Here is a 19,594-nt window from a genome sequence, read left to right as displayed (position 1 = left end):
TTCAAATTACTGTGCTATTACTCTGCTCTCCATTGCTGGCAAAATCCTGGCAAGAATACTCTTGAACAGACTAATACCCACTATAGCAGAAGGAATTCTACCTGAAAGCCAATGTGGTTACAGAGCCAACAGGAGTACCACAGACATGGTATTTGTTCTCAGACAACTGCAAGAGAAGTGCAGGGAACAGAACAAAGGTCTCTATGAAACCTTTGTTGACCTCACCAAGGCTTTTGATACTGTGAGCAGAAAAGGTCTATGGCAGATTTTGGAACGTTTAGGTTGTCCCCCCAGTTCCTTAAAATGATCATCTCACTCCATGAGGATCAGCGCGGCCAAGTCAGATATGACGATGCACTTTCTGAGCCCTTTCTAATAACCAGTGGTGTGAAACAAGGCTGCATTCTCACATCAACCCTATTCACAGTCTTTTTCAGCATGATGCTCCAAAGGGCCACAGCAGACCTCGATGATCAGGACGGTATCTACATTCGATACCGTACTGATGGAAGCCTTTTCAACCTAAGGCGTCTGAAGGCCCACACCAAGACCTTAAACCATCTTGTCCGGGAGCTGCTTTATGCTGATGACGCCGCCCTTGTTGCCCACACAGAAGCAGCTCTGCAGCGTTTAACATCCTGCTTTGTAGACGCTGCTGAGCTCTTTGGGCTGGAAGTCAGTCTAAAGAAGACAGAAGTTCTCTATCAACTTGCACCTCAGGAAGTCTTCCATCATCCCCATATCACCATCGGCCAATCAGAGCTCAAATCAGTCCAGCAGTTTAATTACCTCGGTAGCCTCACCTCCTCAGACGGTAAGACTGACGGAGAGATAGACAACAGGTTAGCAAAGGCATATAGTGCCTTCAGAAAGCTTCATAAAAGAGTTTGGCGAAATAAACACTTGAAGAAAAGTACCAAGATCAGTGTTTACAGAGCCATAGTGCTGTCTACTCTCTTATATGGATCCGAATCATGGGTCATCTACCACCACCACCACCTGCGACTCCTAGAACGCTTCCATCAACGCTGTCTCTGCACAATCCTAAACATTCATTGGTCAGATTATGTGACTAATACATCTGTTCTAGAACAAGCAGCAGTCACAAGTATTGAGGCCATGTTGCTGAGAACACAGCTGCATTGGGCAGGACACGTCTCCAGGATGAAGGACCACCGCCTCCCTAAGATCTTGCTTTACGGTGAACTTGCCACCGCAAGAGAGGAGCCGCAAAGAGAGGAGCCCCGAAGAGAAGATACAAGGACTCCCTGAAACAACATCTCAGCCTTGGCCATATTGATCACCATAACTGGTCTACTCTGGCCTCCAGTCGGGAGGTCTGGAGACACACCATCTATAACGCTGCTGATGCCTTTGAGAACGCACACAGGATCACTCTTGAGGAGAAAAGACAATGCAGAAAGAATCGTGTCTTGCAGAATATACCACCTAAGGAGTCTTTCTGCTGAGCCTTTTGCAACTTGACGTGCCTATCTTGTATTGGCCTTTTAAGCCACCAGCGTGCTTGTAACAAGAGTTGGTAGAGCTCTCCCCAAATCTTCATTCGCAAGGCCTAGCCATGATGATAACGTGGTAACTATAATTTAGTTCAAAGCTTCCTCACAAGGTATAGTTTTAGAGCCATGTAGTATCAGCGAAAAAGAGATGCATGTTACGCATCTCACACGTGCATTTCTCTAATGCATCTTACAAAGTCAATCCTTACCAGTCAAATTTCTACATAGCAATTACTGAGAAGTACAAGCTCCATAACTCTAAGTGCTAACACTATGTTTCATTATACGTACAATACACAAATATAGACTGTGTTGGATTTCAGCAAGTTGTCTTTGCTTAGGATAAAAACCTGGGTTGCATGGATTGATCCATTCTTTCCAATCCGTTCTGTGTCTTTATAAACTGCCATTTCTGGTGCAGCTCTGGTCCTGTGCAGAGCACTGTAATGCCTGCTCTTCTCGGAGGTGAGCAGCCTCTTCCCACAGGTGTTAGAACATGTGGATATTATTACCTCTCTCCAAGCAATTTAATTGAGATGTGTAGTGTTCTGCCTCTTTAATGTAGTGTCTGTTAGTCAAGTAACTGAAACTTAAAGTGATTTAATTGCAGTTTCCCATTTACAGCGGTTTCGATAATGGAAGGATCAAATCACCTGGATTTAAGTCGCAGTTCTAAGACTGTGGAAGGACCACTTTTTCTTTTTGCTTCAGTCTCTTTTGAAGGTGCAACAGGGAAAGCACTACTCCCTTGTTCCAGAAACATTACTGGATTAAGTTCATCAGTATTTGTGATGCATTCATATACTAAGAAAGTGTCTGTGAGACGTTCACCAAACGATAAGCAAGGAATGGTCTCGCTAATGAAAATCAAACATTCTGAAATATCACACAACTTAAAATATTTAAGATCTCCCAAACTCCTTTTTTATGGATGAACTTAATATGTGGAAACACTTACACAGTATTTTAGTGTCCATCCCAGTTAAGCACTAAAGCTCTTGTTTTGTCCTGTAATTAAGACTGAAGATACAAGAACTACCCACATACCTGAAGAAATGCAAACACTTAACTGATCCACTGTAGAGAGTCCTGGTCCTCATTCATAGCTGTAGGCAGCAGCCTACCAAGTGGGGTTGGGAAAAAGTCTAGATGGCAAACATACAACCTTGTTAAGGGGTGATATCAGAACTCTTGTGTTATGAAACCAGGACACAGTAACAATTGCCTTTAGGCTATACTGTACAGTAAGGGTACCCATTTAAACGGATGGTATCTCCACTTAGTACATAAACCTTGCTGATTTTGCAATGAAACACGTCTGCAAAACCCCTGCCTTCACAACACTTTAAAATCAAACAGACACACTTCTTTTTTTCCAAAGCACTGGTATAAGGCCATGACTGAAGGCAATATATGGCATATAAAAGACCAATATGGAGCACAGTACATCTGTATTTGGTTGGCAACACCTTCCATATGTGGGAGTACAGGCCACATCAGTAACAGTGTTTTCTCCTTTCTACTGTATGTGAAGTAAAAGCATACAAAAATAAGTCATAAATAAAATACTGCATATGTTCATGCTGTAGAACATCACAAAAATTCTCCATGGGACTGCTCATATCTGCACTGATTAATCCTAATGAAAAAAGATATAGCTTTGGTACCAGGGTTTGCAAAACCTTGAGAAACATGGAAGAAAAAGCCAGCTCTCCTGCCTGATCAGATACAGTGTGTGAGCTGTAACACTCATGTCATATGCACGTACTTAAACATAAGGAGCGAGGCCTCTGGTACCAGCATATTGGCAGTTAGATGTTAGTAAGTGGTCAGCACTTCACACTGCAATGTTACTGACTGCTCATATAGTGATAGATAATATAAATTCAGTAGCTACCATAGCTACTGAAGGTAGGCGAAAAAGCAAAAAAACAGAGGCAGCCCATTCTACAAGTAGCAACAGTATTTAAAATCCATCCTCAGAATGTTTTTTCAGTAAATACAGTACCTGAAAATTATTTACATTCTAATTAATTCCCTTGGAAATCTCTAAAAAATTCCTGTGCCTCATTTCAGCTTCTTTAAATCAAGATAATGCTGCATATGGGAGAGATTTATTTAAATTAGGTCTCACCTTCAAGGCTCTCTCTGAAGCCGGCACATCGGAATAAGACAACAAATCCCTCCAAAACAGCTCTTTATAGCCAAAAAACAGGGTGTCTTTAACTTAGCCAGACTTCAGGTGAATAACTCAAAACCAAAAATGCTCATCCAAAAGGCACCTCCAGTTCCTTCTACAATTCAATATCAGGCAGTAGGCAGTATCAAAAAAATTGCAGAACCACATCACCAACACCCTCAATATACAATCAGCAAACAAGTAATTAAATGGGGAGCAACGAATTTCAGCATTTCTTTAGGGTACACAAATAAACACAACTCAAAGCACATACCTATTAAGTCAACCTCTTCTGCCACCTTCCCACTGTAACAACCTGTGTACAACATACAGCAGGTCACCAACTCGTTCTACAGATTTAAGCTTCAACCACTGCTTAACACACCTTTAAACAAGCAATACAGAAGGGCTGGAGAGACAAGAGACTGTTGACCCCACGCTTGTTTTACTGCACTTCCCCACCCTCCCTGCCACTATTGTTCCTGAATGCACACACTGGGCAGGAATGACTTTTCCATACAAACTGCCTGCATCAGTTCAAACAGAAAACCCTCAATCTTCCTCACAGCACAAGCACACACATAATCCAGAAACAATCTACCCTCTCTGTGAGGAGCAGGAGATGCCTCTGCAGGTTAAGTACCGATGTAAAGAAGAAGCGCCTCAGCATCTGGCATCTGGAACTCCAGACAACTGGCTCCACAGCAGTGATGGCTGGCACTGATGCCAAATTTTCATTTCAAGTTGTGTGCACTGCACTGCTTTCAAAGCTTTCCATGCTTGCTATGCAATACTGTTATATAGTTGTAAAATGACCACTCACTTGAAAACAACCAAACAACCAAAAATTACAAACCTTTTGAGATGGGTCAAACAAGCACCTTGGCCTCAAATATAGGGTAGAAATTGTGACAAGCAGTGTATTTAAGAAGGAACATTATAGCTTGGTAATTATATAAGACAAGACAGAAGGAGTCCCTTCTTCCAGTAACTGACATTTGCTATTTTTTTTTTTAAGAAGATAATAAAAGTAGCATAATAAAACAAAATGTTTAAAAATTAAACCAAACCCATCCTTTTTTTCTTCAGATGTATAGAATGGTAAAGAAAAAAAATTATTTCAATCATTTCCTTAGTAATACAAGTAATGTTTAAATAGATTTAATAGTGCAGCTCCAAACCAATGAATTATGAGTTTAAAACCTATTAAAATGTAATGTTTTTTTCCTGAGCTGAGGAGAGAGAGATTTAAATTCACTGAATTTTAATATTTCAGCTTGAGCTGCAGGAGGTAGAGAAAGTCCAAATGAACTATTCCATCAGCACCATTCAAGCATGAACATTTTAATCAGTTTTACTTCCTTGGAGTTCTCCAACACAGTTTACGCTGTCATTCTGAAAGCACTTAACACAGAGGGTGTGAAAAACCACCAAGGCTTGTTATTGCCTTCACAATTGATGGCAAATAATTTTGCAGACTTCCTATCATTAAAATGTCACTGCTAAAAATTGAGGTTCAGCATTTCTTGTGCTAAACTGCATTTTCTTTCAACACCATCACATATCTGTTCTTCAGTTTTTGGTGTATTTATCTTTCTCCAAGTGATAAACAGGCATACAAGCAGTAGCCTTTATTTCTCCCTTACTACCCAACTGCAGCTGAAAAATTACTACTTTAAACAGCAGGAAAAAAACAATACTCTGATAAAATTCTTAAAAAGTTACAAGTTAATTCCCTGGTTCCCTTATTAAAATGTAACCACACTCACACAGTGTGTTCCAATTGTATTGTATAATGGATTAAAAAAAAAACAAACCCCAACATTTTAAGAAAGTTAGACAACTCAATTTATTAATTGAGGAAATGAAAACATCATTCCTAATTAGATTATACTGCTGACTTAAGGCTATGATTCATGTGTTGTTCCAACAGTGCGATCTTGCAGATTCTAATGTAAAAACACGGCAGCTTTGACACATGACAAGATCAACTGGATACATCACATGGCTCATCCTGGCACACCCAGCCTGGGAAGCAGCTCTGGATGTGCACTTCCAACGGCCCCAAGCAAGAACGCTACACCACACCATCCATGGCAAACACCAGATGCAGAGTCTGTATGCCTGCAGATTTACAGTCCTCCTGCAGCATGCTTATGATATACACAGTTTTGATTTAGTTTTTCTCACTGCAACTCTCCAGGAGATGATAGATGATATCTAACTTGTTTGAGCCTGTCAACAATTTTCAACTGAACATGACCTGTGAAAGAAGTCATTATAACTGTGTTTCATTCCATTAAACATAACTAGTTTATTGTCAGGAGAACAAGCAGCCTCTCCAGATTCCGGGTTCACTTCAGTATTTTGCATTTAAACTGCATGGATCAGTGATTTGGTTCATTTACCAATGAAGATAGAATAATATTGCAAAGTTAAAAGGTGCTTCATCAGATTCCATTAAATTAGAGCACATTCATACAAAAATATATGTGTGTGTGAAACATAAAGAGAGACGTGATCCATGCACGTTTGATTCTCTTCTTGTGGCATATTCCATTTTGGTAGAATCCATTTTAAACTGACACCCAGGGTTGCTCTGTGCGAATTGAAGGGGTTTAGCACGAGTGAGGTGAACTGAACAGAACTCACTCAAAGCACAGAGAAACTTAAGCTACAGTTGTATTTCAAAAACTCAAATACTGCTTCCTTCTTTGCCTGATACACAGTTCAATGGGTTAAACATACTTTGGAAGTTTTTCTAATACCACAGTGTTAAAAGAACACAAACACTGTCAGACTTACCAAACGGCAAAATTATTTAAGACAATCTAATCAGATATATATAAAAGGCATAATTTCTAATTACATTCTTTGTTTTATTTTTAGGGGTATTCACTTCACAAAGTATGACAAGCCTTTTTAGTCCCATGTTACATTTTCAGACTTTAAATCTCTCTAATCTCTCTTATTGTGGATATTCATCCAACAAAAACTTGATAACTCTCTTTCCTATTTATTCCATTTTTAAAAATGAATATTTCAAAGATTGCATGAGATTACTTCTCCTTAAATGTGATGAACACAAAAATTGGAGTCCATATTGCTCCTGTTTCTGTAAAACTAAAGAGAGGGGGACACAGCGTTTGCTAAGTCAACATAAAACTTAGGAGTGAAAAAAGGCAGTAGACTAAGGTAAAAATCAGTCCTGTGAGGACACGAGGGTTGTCTAATTAATGCACAAATCCAAAATTCTGATAGTTTAAAAAACTTTGAAGCAACAGAATTTTAGTTGACATGAAGAGATAAATTCAGACAGCAGGAAACAAGAGAAAATTTACTTCTGTCTGGTGGAGGGAAGACCAACAGAAGCTATTGCCAGGCTCCCAGGCAAGTGTCTAGTCTGTTTATATTTATTCTGCATGGTTTAGCGGTTCATGAAAGCAGGATAAACTTAAATAAGGAGTGCAATAGCCAGTATCTATAACATCACACATTTTACACGGACGTATACACACATGTTATATATGCACATGCAGCACACACATATAAAAGCTTCTTTAACTAAGAAGCCAACCTTCAGCTACTTACTTTATGCAAAGAATGTTAATAGAAGACAATATTTCTGGTTAGGTAATGAAAACTAATTGGGAAATTATTCACTTCCCACTCTTCCCACTGGAGTGTAAAAGACATACAACAAATGTTATTCATGATTCTACACGACGTGCTCTGATTCACCCCCTTCTTTCTAACGGGCACTTCAGAGGAAATAAAGGTTACTTTTTTCCATTTATAATTTCTAATTGACTACCAATGTTTTCTTGTGGTCAGAGATACAAAACAGAGTTAGAAATAGCCTAGTAAAAACAAGCTACAGTCAGATCCTTGGTCTGTACTACTGTCACCAATGATGAGAAAGGCCCGATTTCCTTGTTAAAAGATGGAGGTGTAATTGAAGCAATATCTTCACTTCAGATTGATTATTCTGCGACCCTTATGCACATCTTCACTCAGCAATTTGAATTTTAATGAAAGTAAATGGAATAATTAGAATTTCAAAGTGTGTTTGATACACTGAATAAAAAAAAAAGGAAAATACTTTTCTGGATAATCTGTACATAAAAGAAAAAGCATTTGGGCGGGTTCAGAAGAAAGGAAGTACAGTTGTGTCTTCACTAGAATAACTTAAACGACTGCTTGCTCCAGCTGCATAATTATACATGAGAATAATGTGCTATGAGAAGCTATGACTTCTCAACTTTATTTTATGTAGTGTGAACAGCTATGGCTTTTGTTGTTATGTCTGTCCTCTCCAGTTGTAAAATATAAACACTGTGGCTGCCCACACCCATAAAATCTCTATACTGGACTAATACCACTGGCAGTAAAGCTTTTACAAGAGAGGTTCCACACACTCATACTTTTAGATGATTGTAGGGGACCTATAAGCACACTGTTGATGAGTTGTTCTGCTATGGATTTTGGTTATTTCTTTGGGTGTTTTGGTTTTGGTGTTTTGGGGTTTTTTCCACTTGGTTGATTGTTCTATTTGTTTTTTAAAGTAACAGCTATTTTTTAATTTAAAAATGAAAAGTGTGATGAATATTCAGAGTCTTGAGCCAACACCCAGAAAAGGATGTGGGCAGGAGGGATGGGAAAAACAGTATGTCACATGAAGTCCTTCTGTTACTGTGGCTGCAGAAGCAGACTGGCAGGTGGTATGCAAAGGAAGCAATGTTACTTAAAAAGGACAAAAACAAACAAAAACTCAAAAAAATTAGATACAATAATAGATACAATACAGACATTAATTAGCCCATTAGTCCTTTTGGCACAGTGCAAGGAAAAGTCTTCAGATAGTAACCAGATTTTATGAAGATTAAGCTACTGAACTTCACCACTGCTCACACTTTTTGCCCATCTGATGGAAATGAGTTCATGAAAGGGAGAAAAAAAAAAGAAAAGCTATTTACAAATACTATCAGAGCTAAAATGAAAAGACCACGTACCCCAATGATTGCGTTCAGTTCTGCCATGGTCACTTGTTTGGCACGCTCCACAGCCTGCACCACTTGTTGCTGGTGCTATAAATGAAGATCAGAAACAGAATAAAATTATTTGTTTTCTAAATTACTAAGCACAGATTCTTCCTTTTATTGTTTTTATTTGCTTTTCCAACAGGTCTGACATAACTGTTCTCTAACAGACAGTCAAATTGTGTGTTGATCTGCAAAAACGTACAGGTAAGGGGAGGATGTTTATTTTTATGCCATTACATGCTAGGAATTACACCTTCGCTTCCCAAAAAGCTATTTTACAATCTAGCTAATGGAAAACTGTCTTCTTTTTTGCTCTTCAGCACAATGTGCTCTTGAATTTATATGCCAACTTCAAATGCAAGCCAGTTTCCTTACAGCCACAGAAACTTTCTGAATTTTTTAAAAAAGTATTCTGAAAAAGAAAGGTATATATTTTCAACAAGCATATGGCACTCACACTACTGAAAAATGTGCAGATTCTCCTCCTAGGTACATTTCAAACCATTTCAACCATAGGAAAGAAATTTAAAATGCCATTCACAAATCTGTCAAACACGTGAAAGAAAACTAATTATTTCAATCTCTAACATGTAAATTTTAGTAGCTTTAAAAAGTCCATTAAAAACACATGGTCTAATTAACAACATAGTTTACAAGCTTCAGTGGTTATATTATCTCAGTTTGAGCGATACTGTATCACTCAGTATGCTGATATTTACTTGAAGACAACTACTACAAATAAAATAAGGTCTTCATTTTTGAAGCAGATCTATGCCTGTTCAGATCTCCACCAGTGGCAAATTAATCTTCACAGGCAGCCTCGCGGAATCAGGATGACGCGGAACAAACAGGTGCAAGGACAGGTCAGGGAGAACAGCAAGTAGATTGTGTGATCTGCACTGGGAGTGAGACGTCTTTGATTTATAGCCATAGGTTGAACACAAAAAGGAAGGAGATCCTGTCTATCTGGAGAGGTGCTAAAACCATAACAATGAATCCTCAGCTTTGTATCAAAATCAACATCTAGGTGTTTTTTATCACAAAGTTGAAGGAAAAGGTCTCTTTAAAGACTCAAGTCTGCCACCCCATGGCTGTGTATCCATATACAGAATGGAGCCAAGGTAGAGACCATCCAACAACTTCTCCTGTGCATCCTTATCAGGAACAAAAAGCTGCACAAAATAAGGTGGGGACCCAAATCCCCAAGACCACCTCCAAAACAAGAGTTAGGTGAAGAGCATCAGAAACACTCCCCAGGGAGCACCCTAAGCTCCACTGGGAGAGGGCGCCATAAAGAAGGGCACTCCTACATCAGGGGCTTGGAGGACTCAGATTTCACAATTCTCAGTGCAACACACAAACGAAAATGGCATTTTCACTTATAAACTGTCTCCCATAAACGCCCTCAGGGCAAGGAAAACCAAACATATAAATCCACCCACCCATAACTGTCTTGGTTTGGGCCAGGACAGAATTAATTTTTCACAGTAGCCATGAGGGGTGGAGCCTGGACCCCTAGCAATAATATGATATATCTCCACTCTTGCCGAAACAAACCATGACACTGTAAGAAATGCTGACCTCAACTATGAAAAGTGGAAAAATGCAAATAATGAAGGAGGCAATTTAGAAACACTCCTAGTAAGACTAAAATGGATTTAAGGTTTGTTTGTTTTTAAGCAAGGAAGAATTAAATGAAGGACAAACAAACAAACAAAGGAAATAGAATCACAGCAGTTTCCTTTAGAGTTTTGTAAAACTACAGTGCCAATGTAAACCAAATTCGCCACTTATAAGAAGACAACATAAAGACTAAAAAGCAGGCTGAAAGTGAGCAAACATGTTCTTGGCATTCACGGGGGGGGGGGGAAATAATGCAGTGTATCAGTACCACAGATAACCAGAAAAAAAGAAAATCATGATACTCCAGCCTCGAGTTCCTGACATTGTGGTTTCATCTCCAGGTCATCACTTGTTAAGGACAGGTACAGCTTTCATTGATTATATAGCTGAAAGCCTGGTGACACATGTCTATACATGTCAATAGGGTAATCATAAAAATTATACCATCACTTTCTGGTGGAGATCATTCACGCCCAAAATGGGTCATGGAATTTTTCATCAAGTAATCAAAAAAATGCAAAACAAAAAAGAGTTTTAAAAATATTTAGTTTTTTTTTTTTTTTAATAAAATCATTAACTAGGATGTTTGCAGTCATCTTCTCTTTCTACCATTTCCTAGGCAATGATTTTTGCACTGAGGTACAGAAAGCTCTAGTACATGAGTGTTCTCTTCCAACACCCATTTACTTAAATCCTGTTCCCAGGGCAACAGGCAGGGGAAAAAAACTTCCAAGAGACCTACAAAAAGCTGGCCTAAAATCACCAAAATTACTGCAGAAATTACTCCAATTTTCATCCAGGATTTGGAAAATAAGTCAACTCCACAAGAGTTGGAATGTTTTCTGTTCCCTTATAGCAAACACAGAAAGAATGGCTCTCAGAAGAATTTGGAAAAAATATTATTTCACTCTTAGGTGAGAGGAAGAGAAGGTGAAGGGTTATACTACCATAATATCACATTCAGATTTCTGCTGGAGCAGCCACAGAAGGCATCTTCCGTTGATTCTAATAGTTTGGGATCAAGCCTTCACAGACAGGAGAAAACGCAAGGGCCTAGTAACACTGAACCTAAATTAGGTAGAGAAAATTAAAACTCTTCTCTTGCTACCTGCTTTAACATTGATTTAATCTTCAGTGGCATTGTATGCAAAAGACTGGAAATAGATGGCCTGTAATTAGCCCCTCCATCACCTCCACCTCATTGCAGCAACAAAGCAGACTCCTGATTAGCTCCCTAAAACCCCATGGGGGGCCCCGCCCCAAGTGACCCTGGGGCTATTTTGAGTTACAAGCGAAAACCATGCATTCCAGTGGATAAAGGCATAGGGAAGTCCATAGAAGGTTGGAAGAGCTGCATCGTCTGCTCACAGCCTTTCTGAAACTGGGGCGGGCTGGTGGCTCTGTGTTACCAGCCATGGCTCCAGTAATGGGTGGGGATCTCTCCATGCAGAGAAGGAGCCCGACAGGGCTCCAGGGACCCACTGCAACCCAAAAAGAAGGTGAAGGGCAGGGAGCCCAGGGGCCAATTGAGCAGCGTGCCTGAACGCCTTCCCCAGCCAACAAGCAGCATTATGTTGAAACCAAGAGTATATATTAGCCTGCCCATCAAGCGATCATGTACCTATTTACAGCCAAGTAAAAATGGCAACAACATAAAAGGGTTACTTTTTTCCCAATCAAGTATAGACACAGGGTTGCAACTTTCACACACATCTAATGCTAGCCTTCCTCCGTGCACACAAGCAAATGACAGACCTGGCTTTTTTCAGTTGCGAGAAAACAGTATTTTGCACTGCATTTAACAGGCCAGAGTGATGAGCTCAATACCCTGCCTCAGGTGTCACCCAGACTAGTACTGTTTCTCCTTTCTAACTTCCCTTTTCTCTTCTCCCCTCTTTGCCTTCTGTAACAACTGATGTGTCTGCAGTTGTCTTGTGTTGGAAAACCACCTCCTTTCAGTCTCACAGCGGGTAGCAACAGCTACAGAGACCACAAGAAGGATGTAGGCTTTTTCACCATCACATTGTCTCACCACAGTCATCACCTAGCCCTGGTTCATGCACAGGTACTGCAGCATGGGGGAAAATATCCAAGCTTTTTATGCCATGTCAGAGCTTCCCCAACTCCCAATGATAGGTGAGCTGTGCTGGCAGCAACTGAGCACCAAAATCCCCCAAGTATGCACATACCAACACTGGTGTTAAGAACACCTAATTACAGCCTGTCCTCAGCACTGCTATCAACATCCAAAGCAAAACTTACTGAACAATACACTTTGAAGAATCAAACAAGCTTTGCTATGCTTTACTCAGATTATTTTGCTGGTCTGTTATCTCTTTAGAGGAAGTACAGGTCTTGCTTAAGAACTGCAGCACTACCCTTCTGAAAAGCCTGATCTAGAGACAGCATAATGGAACAAGGCTGTGCCAAAAATGCTAGTGAGAATTGGGGAGTAAATACACATTTTCTGTGGAGTACAGCACACACTTTGAATTCTAAAAGGGACAAGCTGGGTCACTGCATGCAGGCACCATAACTCAGACAAGATATAATAACCACTTTACAAAAACGGAAGAACATTATTAGCAATACATGCCTAAATTGCTAATGAGATGCCTTCCATGGCAGGAGGATTACAAATCACTGACAATTTCCTTGTACTTACTATCTAAACTCTAGTCTGGGGCAAGTTTAAGATGGAGGCAAATAATTTTGTCTTCTCAGCATCTCACATCTCAGAACAAAACCTACTTCTTTTTGAACAGCACATAAGAACTCCTGCTCTGCTTCTATATAATGGATCTCACACTCCTCATCCAAATTTACTGAACTTTAGAAGCACCTCCAGGGAAAGTATGTACAAAGAACAGCAAGCACATTATGAACCACATCAATCTCATAAAAGGAAAATAATCAACTAATATTATGTTTGAAAGAAGACAACTGCATGCAGCATTTCCTTCTGATGTTTGTTTGCATGTATGCATGCCAGTGCTTGGCATTGTATTGTACTGCTAAGTATATTTGACCACCTTAATGTGCACAGGAAACTGAAGATCCCTGTTAAAAAATAACCCATCTAGCTTATTATTAGCTACTTCACTGGCAGCTGAAAGGGAAAGTGCACCTTCCAAGAATAGTTTATTAGAGCCTTCTCCAGCCTACGTAATTCTTACATTGTGGCAAGGAAGTTGACAGGGATCAATACTATGAACATCTATCTGGCTTCTTAAACAGCTTTTGCAGGTTGTGCTGAGCTTCAAGTTGCCACAACTACAGTGCTAGCTGTACATCAGCCAGCTTGTGTGTGTCTCATGAATATAAACACAGGCAATACTTACTGAAAAGAAGATAACTGTGATATATGAGTATCTCCAGACACACTGAACAAATACCACTATCCAGTACACGAGGTCGTTCAGCACTTGACAGCTCACAATAATTGCCACGGGTTGCAAGCAGCCACACATAGCACCTTGAGCAGACAGGAACCAGTCCCACCTTGAAAGTCACAGGGTGAAGTGTCTCACTCTGCTGCAGCTGGTAAATTCAGTTGAGAAACGTAAATTAGCAGAGGCACTGTCTATGGCTTCAGACACAAAATTAATTGCATCTTACTGGCTAGATCATTCAATAATGTGAGCCATTTATACCAGCTGCAGCAGATCAAACTAAGTTAACTGAGTGACAACCTCCAAGTATTTACCTACATCCTTAAAGGCATCCTTTTCACCTTATGCAATAGGAACTATTTTGAGTACTCTGGTACCTCATAACATCACTACAGATGGAAAATTACTGTTGCAACACAGGAAGCCCAAAACCACAGCAGAAATCAAACACACATTGCCCCTGAGGTCCATCTCATCTCTCGACCACAAAGTCACTCTTTCCTATCAAAATGAGAAGCTTGTATTTCTTGGTGCTGTTTTTTACAGTCTGTCTAAGGTGGAGTCAATATAAAAACAAGGTACCACTTGACTGCATATTTAGGCAGGTTAGGAACTTTGTTTTCAATATATGCTTAGACGATTTACAGCACAGGAAAACTGACTGAAGCTTGAAGATTTTACTGCATACTTTACTGGATTTATCCCTGAAACAAAGCAGACAGTAGTACACAGTAGGGTGATGTATTATAATTGCATCCTATTCTCAAGATTTCTAGCGATTTTGCCCACAATTTCTTACTTTTAAGTGAGTTATCACAAGCCATTGATTCCTTAGAAAGTTAACAAGCAATAAGACAAGTTAACCTGGTGCGATTATGAGGCAAAAATGTTACCATCAGTGCATGCAACCACTGTATTTTGTTCATTTTTCCCTCAGGCACAATACAAAGGAGCCTGATCACATTTTTCAGCCACTATTCCACAATTAGACTGTATGCAAAATGCATGAACAGCAAAAGCATGCTGCATTCAATCCTCAATTAATCTAGATGATGAAATAAAGAGAATTCCATTAAGACACTCACTTTCTAAAGACACAAATTAGTCAGAAGCCAAGACTAACAGAATACTCAAATCTGAAGACCGGTTCTCTTTTGACACTCAGCATATGCCAATATACACTGATTTAAATATGACCTACTAACATAGGTCAAACAACTACCAAGATTTTCCTAAGCCCAACATGAAAACTGTCACTATCAAATGCACTGTCAAGACACATGAAAAGTTTCTTTATGCTTCCCCTTTCAATCCCTCCCTACTATCTATATATGATGTGCTACCTCTGCACAGCAGATGAAACTGTGTAACTACATGAATAGAGATTTTGAAGCAGTATAAGAGCAAAACAGATACTTGTTTCAGATCCATGCAGGACTTGAATTCTAGTCCCCCAGCAATATAGTTGGAATATTACACATCATTTAATTTCCACAAATCCATCTTAATAAGCAGAGAGTACAGTGGCAGTCCTGAACACTGTTAGGTTCTACTTTTGATAGCATTATTCTCATTTGAAATACACACAGATACACACACACGTGCACACAGGCAGCGCATTAGCTGCACACAGCTTCGTTTGCAGCAGGTTGAGCAGCTCTCTTGAAAAGCAATGGTATTTTATGGAACAGCTGAAAAGGTAGCAGAAATAGTTGCATCGTATTCTCAGACATGATGTTTTACAGATGTAATGCACAAAAATACGCCTTCCAGCTTCGTCTTCCCAGCTACAGATCGTACAATTGAAATGAAACCATGTGCTAAATAGATGTATGCCAACTTGCACCAGCAGACCCCAGTTTCCAGTTCCTTTCCTCCAGCAGGGTGGACAGGGGAAGCTATTATCCAACCAAAGCCTCCTTTAATGAGCCGTACCTTCCTTTTATTTCACACGTGCCAGTTGTTCTAAAGCTCCTTGCTAGCTCCCACCAACTCCCCCAAAGCCCAGTGCCCCTCAATATCTACAATGCACTCACAATAATACCAGTCAAATACCAATCCTAATTTGGGAAAAATTAGTGCTTAGAGAAATTAGCTCACAGCGAGTTTCAATCTTCTGTTTATATTCCCCAAATACACAAAAAAAACATAAAAGTATTTAAGCTAGTAAGTAATCTGGGGGATGCAGAGAGAAAAAAGGCAGAAAAAAAGCTGCATTTCTATGCCTACTGTGTTGAACATCACTACTTGTACCAAAATAGAAGTTTCTGCCAAACTTTAATGCTCATTGCCAAGGATATAGCACAAATTATGTCTTTCTATCATTTTTGCAAGCTGTCCTCTGATTTCAGACCCATAAAATCATAATTGCAAGAAAATCTGTACTGCACATTAAAGAAAAATATTTAAACAACTAAAATTTTGCTTATCACACTACAACACATTCAATTTCATAAATATATTTAAATAACATTATAATAGGCTTTGAGAAGATAATGAAGTTACAGTGATAACAACACAGTGGAAAGTCATCTGCAAGTGCCAAGAGATTCATAAGGAAACCATGTCAATGCAAAGTTCCACTTTCCTAATAGATACGATGAGGCAATCGTTTACATCAGAAGTGGTACAAATGACTACCTACCTCTTGGGACAGGAAGGGAATGACTTGTGCACATATAGCATTCAGCCTCTTGACAATTTCTGCCTGCAAGTGACAAGAAAAAAGAGGTTCAATTATGTAAATTCTAAAATGCAATTGTCACCCATGAACACTAAAGAGACATTTTATTTTTTTTCATCTCTGGTAATCCTCTGGCCAGGACATGTTATCAAAATAATAAAAGTATTTGGACATCAATTAAAAAATATTTAGGAAGCTAGTAATTTCTGGCTTAAAAGGTCCTCTTAAAAAACACTGTTTAGAACAAAGACTAATTAATTTTGATTACACAGTCACAGGCATTTAAGGAACAAAACCTTTAGGAGATGTAACAAAAAAGATAAACAAAATTCTGGGCATCAAACTGAACTCTCTCCTACAATGCAAAAGCAAGGATCATTTGCAATTACAGCACTGCTGCTGTAAGCAAAGGGAACAAATAAACCATTTACTGCTAACAGTGCATATCATGAGAACACTAGCATTGTAATATACAACTTCACTAATAATCATTCTACCACATATTTCAGAAAGAGAAACTGCAGTCTTGTATCACACTTATGCTTTTATCAAACCCAAGGTTAATAGCAGATACTTTCATGTTGCAATTGTGATCAGAAATTAATAATATACAATTCTGTATTTTCATGCTGAAGATTAATTCTTATTCTGTGTATTTAATCTGCAAATCTCAATAGACACAGGGAAGATTTGCTGAGATAACACAAGAATTACAGCTCCAAACCCAGAATATTTTAAGCAACACAGACTTCCCTACAATATATCATAACTTTCTTATAATAAATTCTAACCAGGATCAATTCTTCATTATACAGTAGGACAGAATGCTCTTCCTCTTGCAAAGTCACTAACCGTATGATGAAGAGATACAAACTTGTGCAATTTAGCCTTCCTTCTTTTAACAGCAGACCTTCCAGCCTTTTTGCTATGCTGTCTTTTAAATAGCAAACACTTAGGAAAGAATCTATAGAACAGAAAGGCTCAGAAGTAGCAGTAAAAAAAGCCAGAAGGTCCCATAAAATAAATCTGGGTTCGAGGAATATTATAGTTACACAGTTACTTAACCTTAACAGACATGGTTTGCAAGAGGTAAGAGTACATATGAAACTAACTCTGCCCCCTTGTGCATACTGTGTGATACATACAAATTACTAATGCTATTTTGCAAATACAACAACTTAATTTCTCTGAAATCCATCTAGACTCCCATAGATTATTTATACAGCAATTTCTATGCTACACTATCCTTGTATCTTCTCACTGGCCTGCGCTGTTTATGCAAGTCCTCATCTTGTTAAAACATTTACGCATTTTAATATATGTTTTAGATTCGTCTACTACTCCTTTTCTATTTATTCACCAACACAGGTACCTTATAGGACACTTCAGAATATGTTCAGTTCACCACAAAGCTAAATTATCTGCAAATTTCAAAGTTCTCTACATACCTATAATATCAGATATCCCACAATGTAAAACTTAAATATTCCTTTAAACAGACAGTGTTCACTACACTAGTTGACATGGAAATTTATGAACTGCTAGTTACACAAAGCAGTACTGGAAGTGACAAGTTGTGTGCATCTAAGCCTCAGCCAGAGAGGCTGCACAATCCAATACAGCATTACTTGAGAAAAAAACATTTTATTACAGAATTTAGACTGTAATACCAGGCACAGCTGTCGAGTACTGGAGCTGTAGTGGTTTAAGCATCATTAATCTAGTAATTTCCAAATTTTGGGCTCCAGTCACACTGCTATTTTTTAAAGGAATCTCCCAAGTGCTTTAAAGTCAAACAGAAAACTACACATTCTGTTCTTCAAGGCTTTTCCATATGAGCAGAAAATTCCAAAGTGCCCCTGCCTTGGCATAAGCTGAAGCCCCTCTGACCTGCCATTTAACTCACATATATGCCATAGTAAAAAAGGGCACATCATGCTTTTTTCTGCTGCAAAACAACTCCTCCTACCTACCTTTAAAATGCCCGTCACAACCTTACCCACCTTCTGCACAGCTCCTGGGGGGAGCCTCTGGAAAACCAGTCTTCCACCTCAGCCACATTAGCTGGATACCTTACTGCACTGCTAAGAAAATGAGAACAAAACCGGCTCGAAGTGCCATGCAGGAGCTCAGCATCTAATTTTAAAAGGCTTGAAGATTCATAGATTTTAAGGCCAGAAGGGACTGTTACAATTGTCTTATCTGACCTCCTGGGTAACACAGGCTGTAAAACTTCACTGGCTTCTCCATCAAACCCATAAATTACAGTTCAGCTAGAATATAGCTTAGTCAACAAAAATAATTTTATTCAATTCACTCTAAGGCATTTCTTCTCAGTTAAGGTACTCGACCATAGCTATTTCAAGTTATTTCAGCTATGATGTTTTCCTTTTGATCATTTCTCTCCCCCTTCCCTAACAGAAGTACGTCTCTCTTCTACTGCTCTTGTTGCCAAAAAGTGGATGAAACATATTTGCTCAATATTTATACAAAAATACACCTCTGGCAGATTCTGAATCTGGGAAACGTTAAGCGAAAAAGAGTTTTCCAAAAAGCTGTAAGTAACTGAAAACAGGTGACTGAATATGAACAGTTACACAATTGCAATAAATCTCTTGATATCAATCCCACTGGAGTGCAGAAAAGAGAGTCCTTTCATGCTGTATGCAGGGAAGTGAGCTGATGGAGACAGCACCCAGCTCAGCCTATGGAGAAGAAAAAGAACTTGCTAAAACAGCTTCAAGTGATGTGGAAACATTCCCCAGCAACATTTCTGAGCTAGACAAGGGGCCCACTACGCCAGTCACAACAAAGCCAAGAAGCCCTTGCTACACCAAAGTGCTTACAATTTTTCCTTATTAAAACAGTCTTTGTTTCCCCTAATACTGAGTGTCCCCAGTTGCACGGTCGTGCGTACATTTTATCACCCTCAACACTCAGGCAGCAAGGAAACAGCCCAACTGAGCAGCAGACTGCAGAGGCACAGCATGACCAAGACAGAGATTGCCTGCCTTTGGAGACCACAGGCAGGCCAAAGGCATGAAGCAAAACACTGTGTACATGCACAAATGATAGGAAGGGCATTACACATTCTGTACCAAGGAAAGTCTTACACCAGACATTTTCACATAGTAAATACGAAGTACAGCCTGTTTCGA

General features: G+C 39.2%; 1 protein-coding gene across 1 annotated transcript in view; it reads right to left on the bottom strand.

The window, feature by feature from the left end:
• TLE4 (TLE family member 4, transcriptional corepressor) overlaps nucleotides 1–19,594 on the bottom strand; it is a 97,345-nt gene that overhangs the window by 53,160 nt on the left and 24,591 nt on the right. Inside the window, exons 3-4 of the mRNA XM_018080921.1 lie at nucleotides 16,398–16,460; nucleotides 8,709–8,783 (exon numbers count right to left, since the gene is read on the bottom strand). Of these exons, the coding sequence (XP_017936410.1) occupies nucleotides 8,709–8,783; nucleotides 16,398–16,460 (138 nt within the window). The remainder of the gene's footprint in view (nucleotides 1–8,708; nucleotides 8,784–16,397; nucleotides 16,461–19,594) is intronic.

This window comes from Manacus vitellinus, unplaced genomic scaffold, assembly GCF_001715985.3.
Source record: "Manacus vitellinus isolate BGI_N305 unplaced genomic scaffold, ASM171598v3 scaffold_50_pilon, whole genome shotgun sequence".
NCBI classification, from domain to species: domain Eukaryota; kingdom Metazoa; phylum Chordata; class Aves; order Passeriformes; family Pipridae; genus Manacus; species Manacus vitellinus.
Note: the sequence above shows the minus strand (reverse complement) of the source record. Positions and strands in the feature narration are given on the sequence as shown.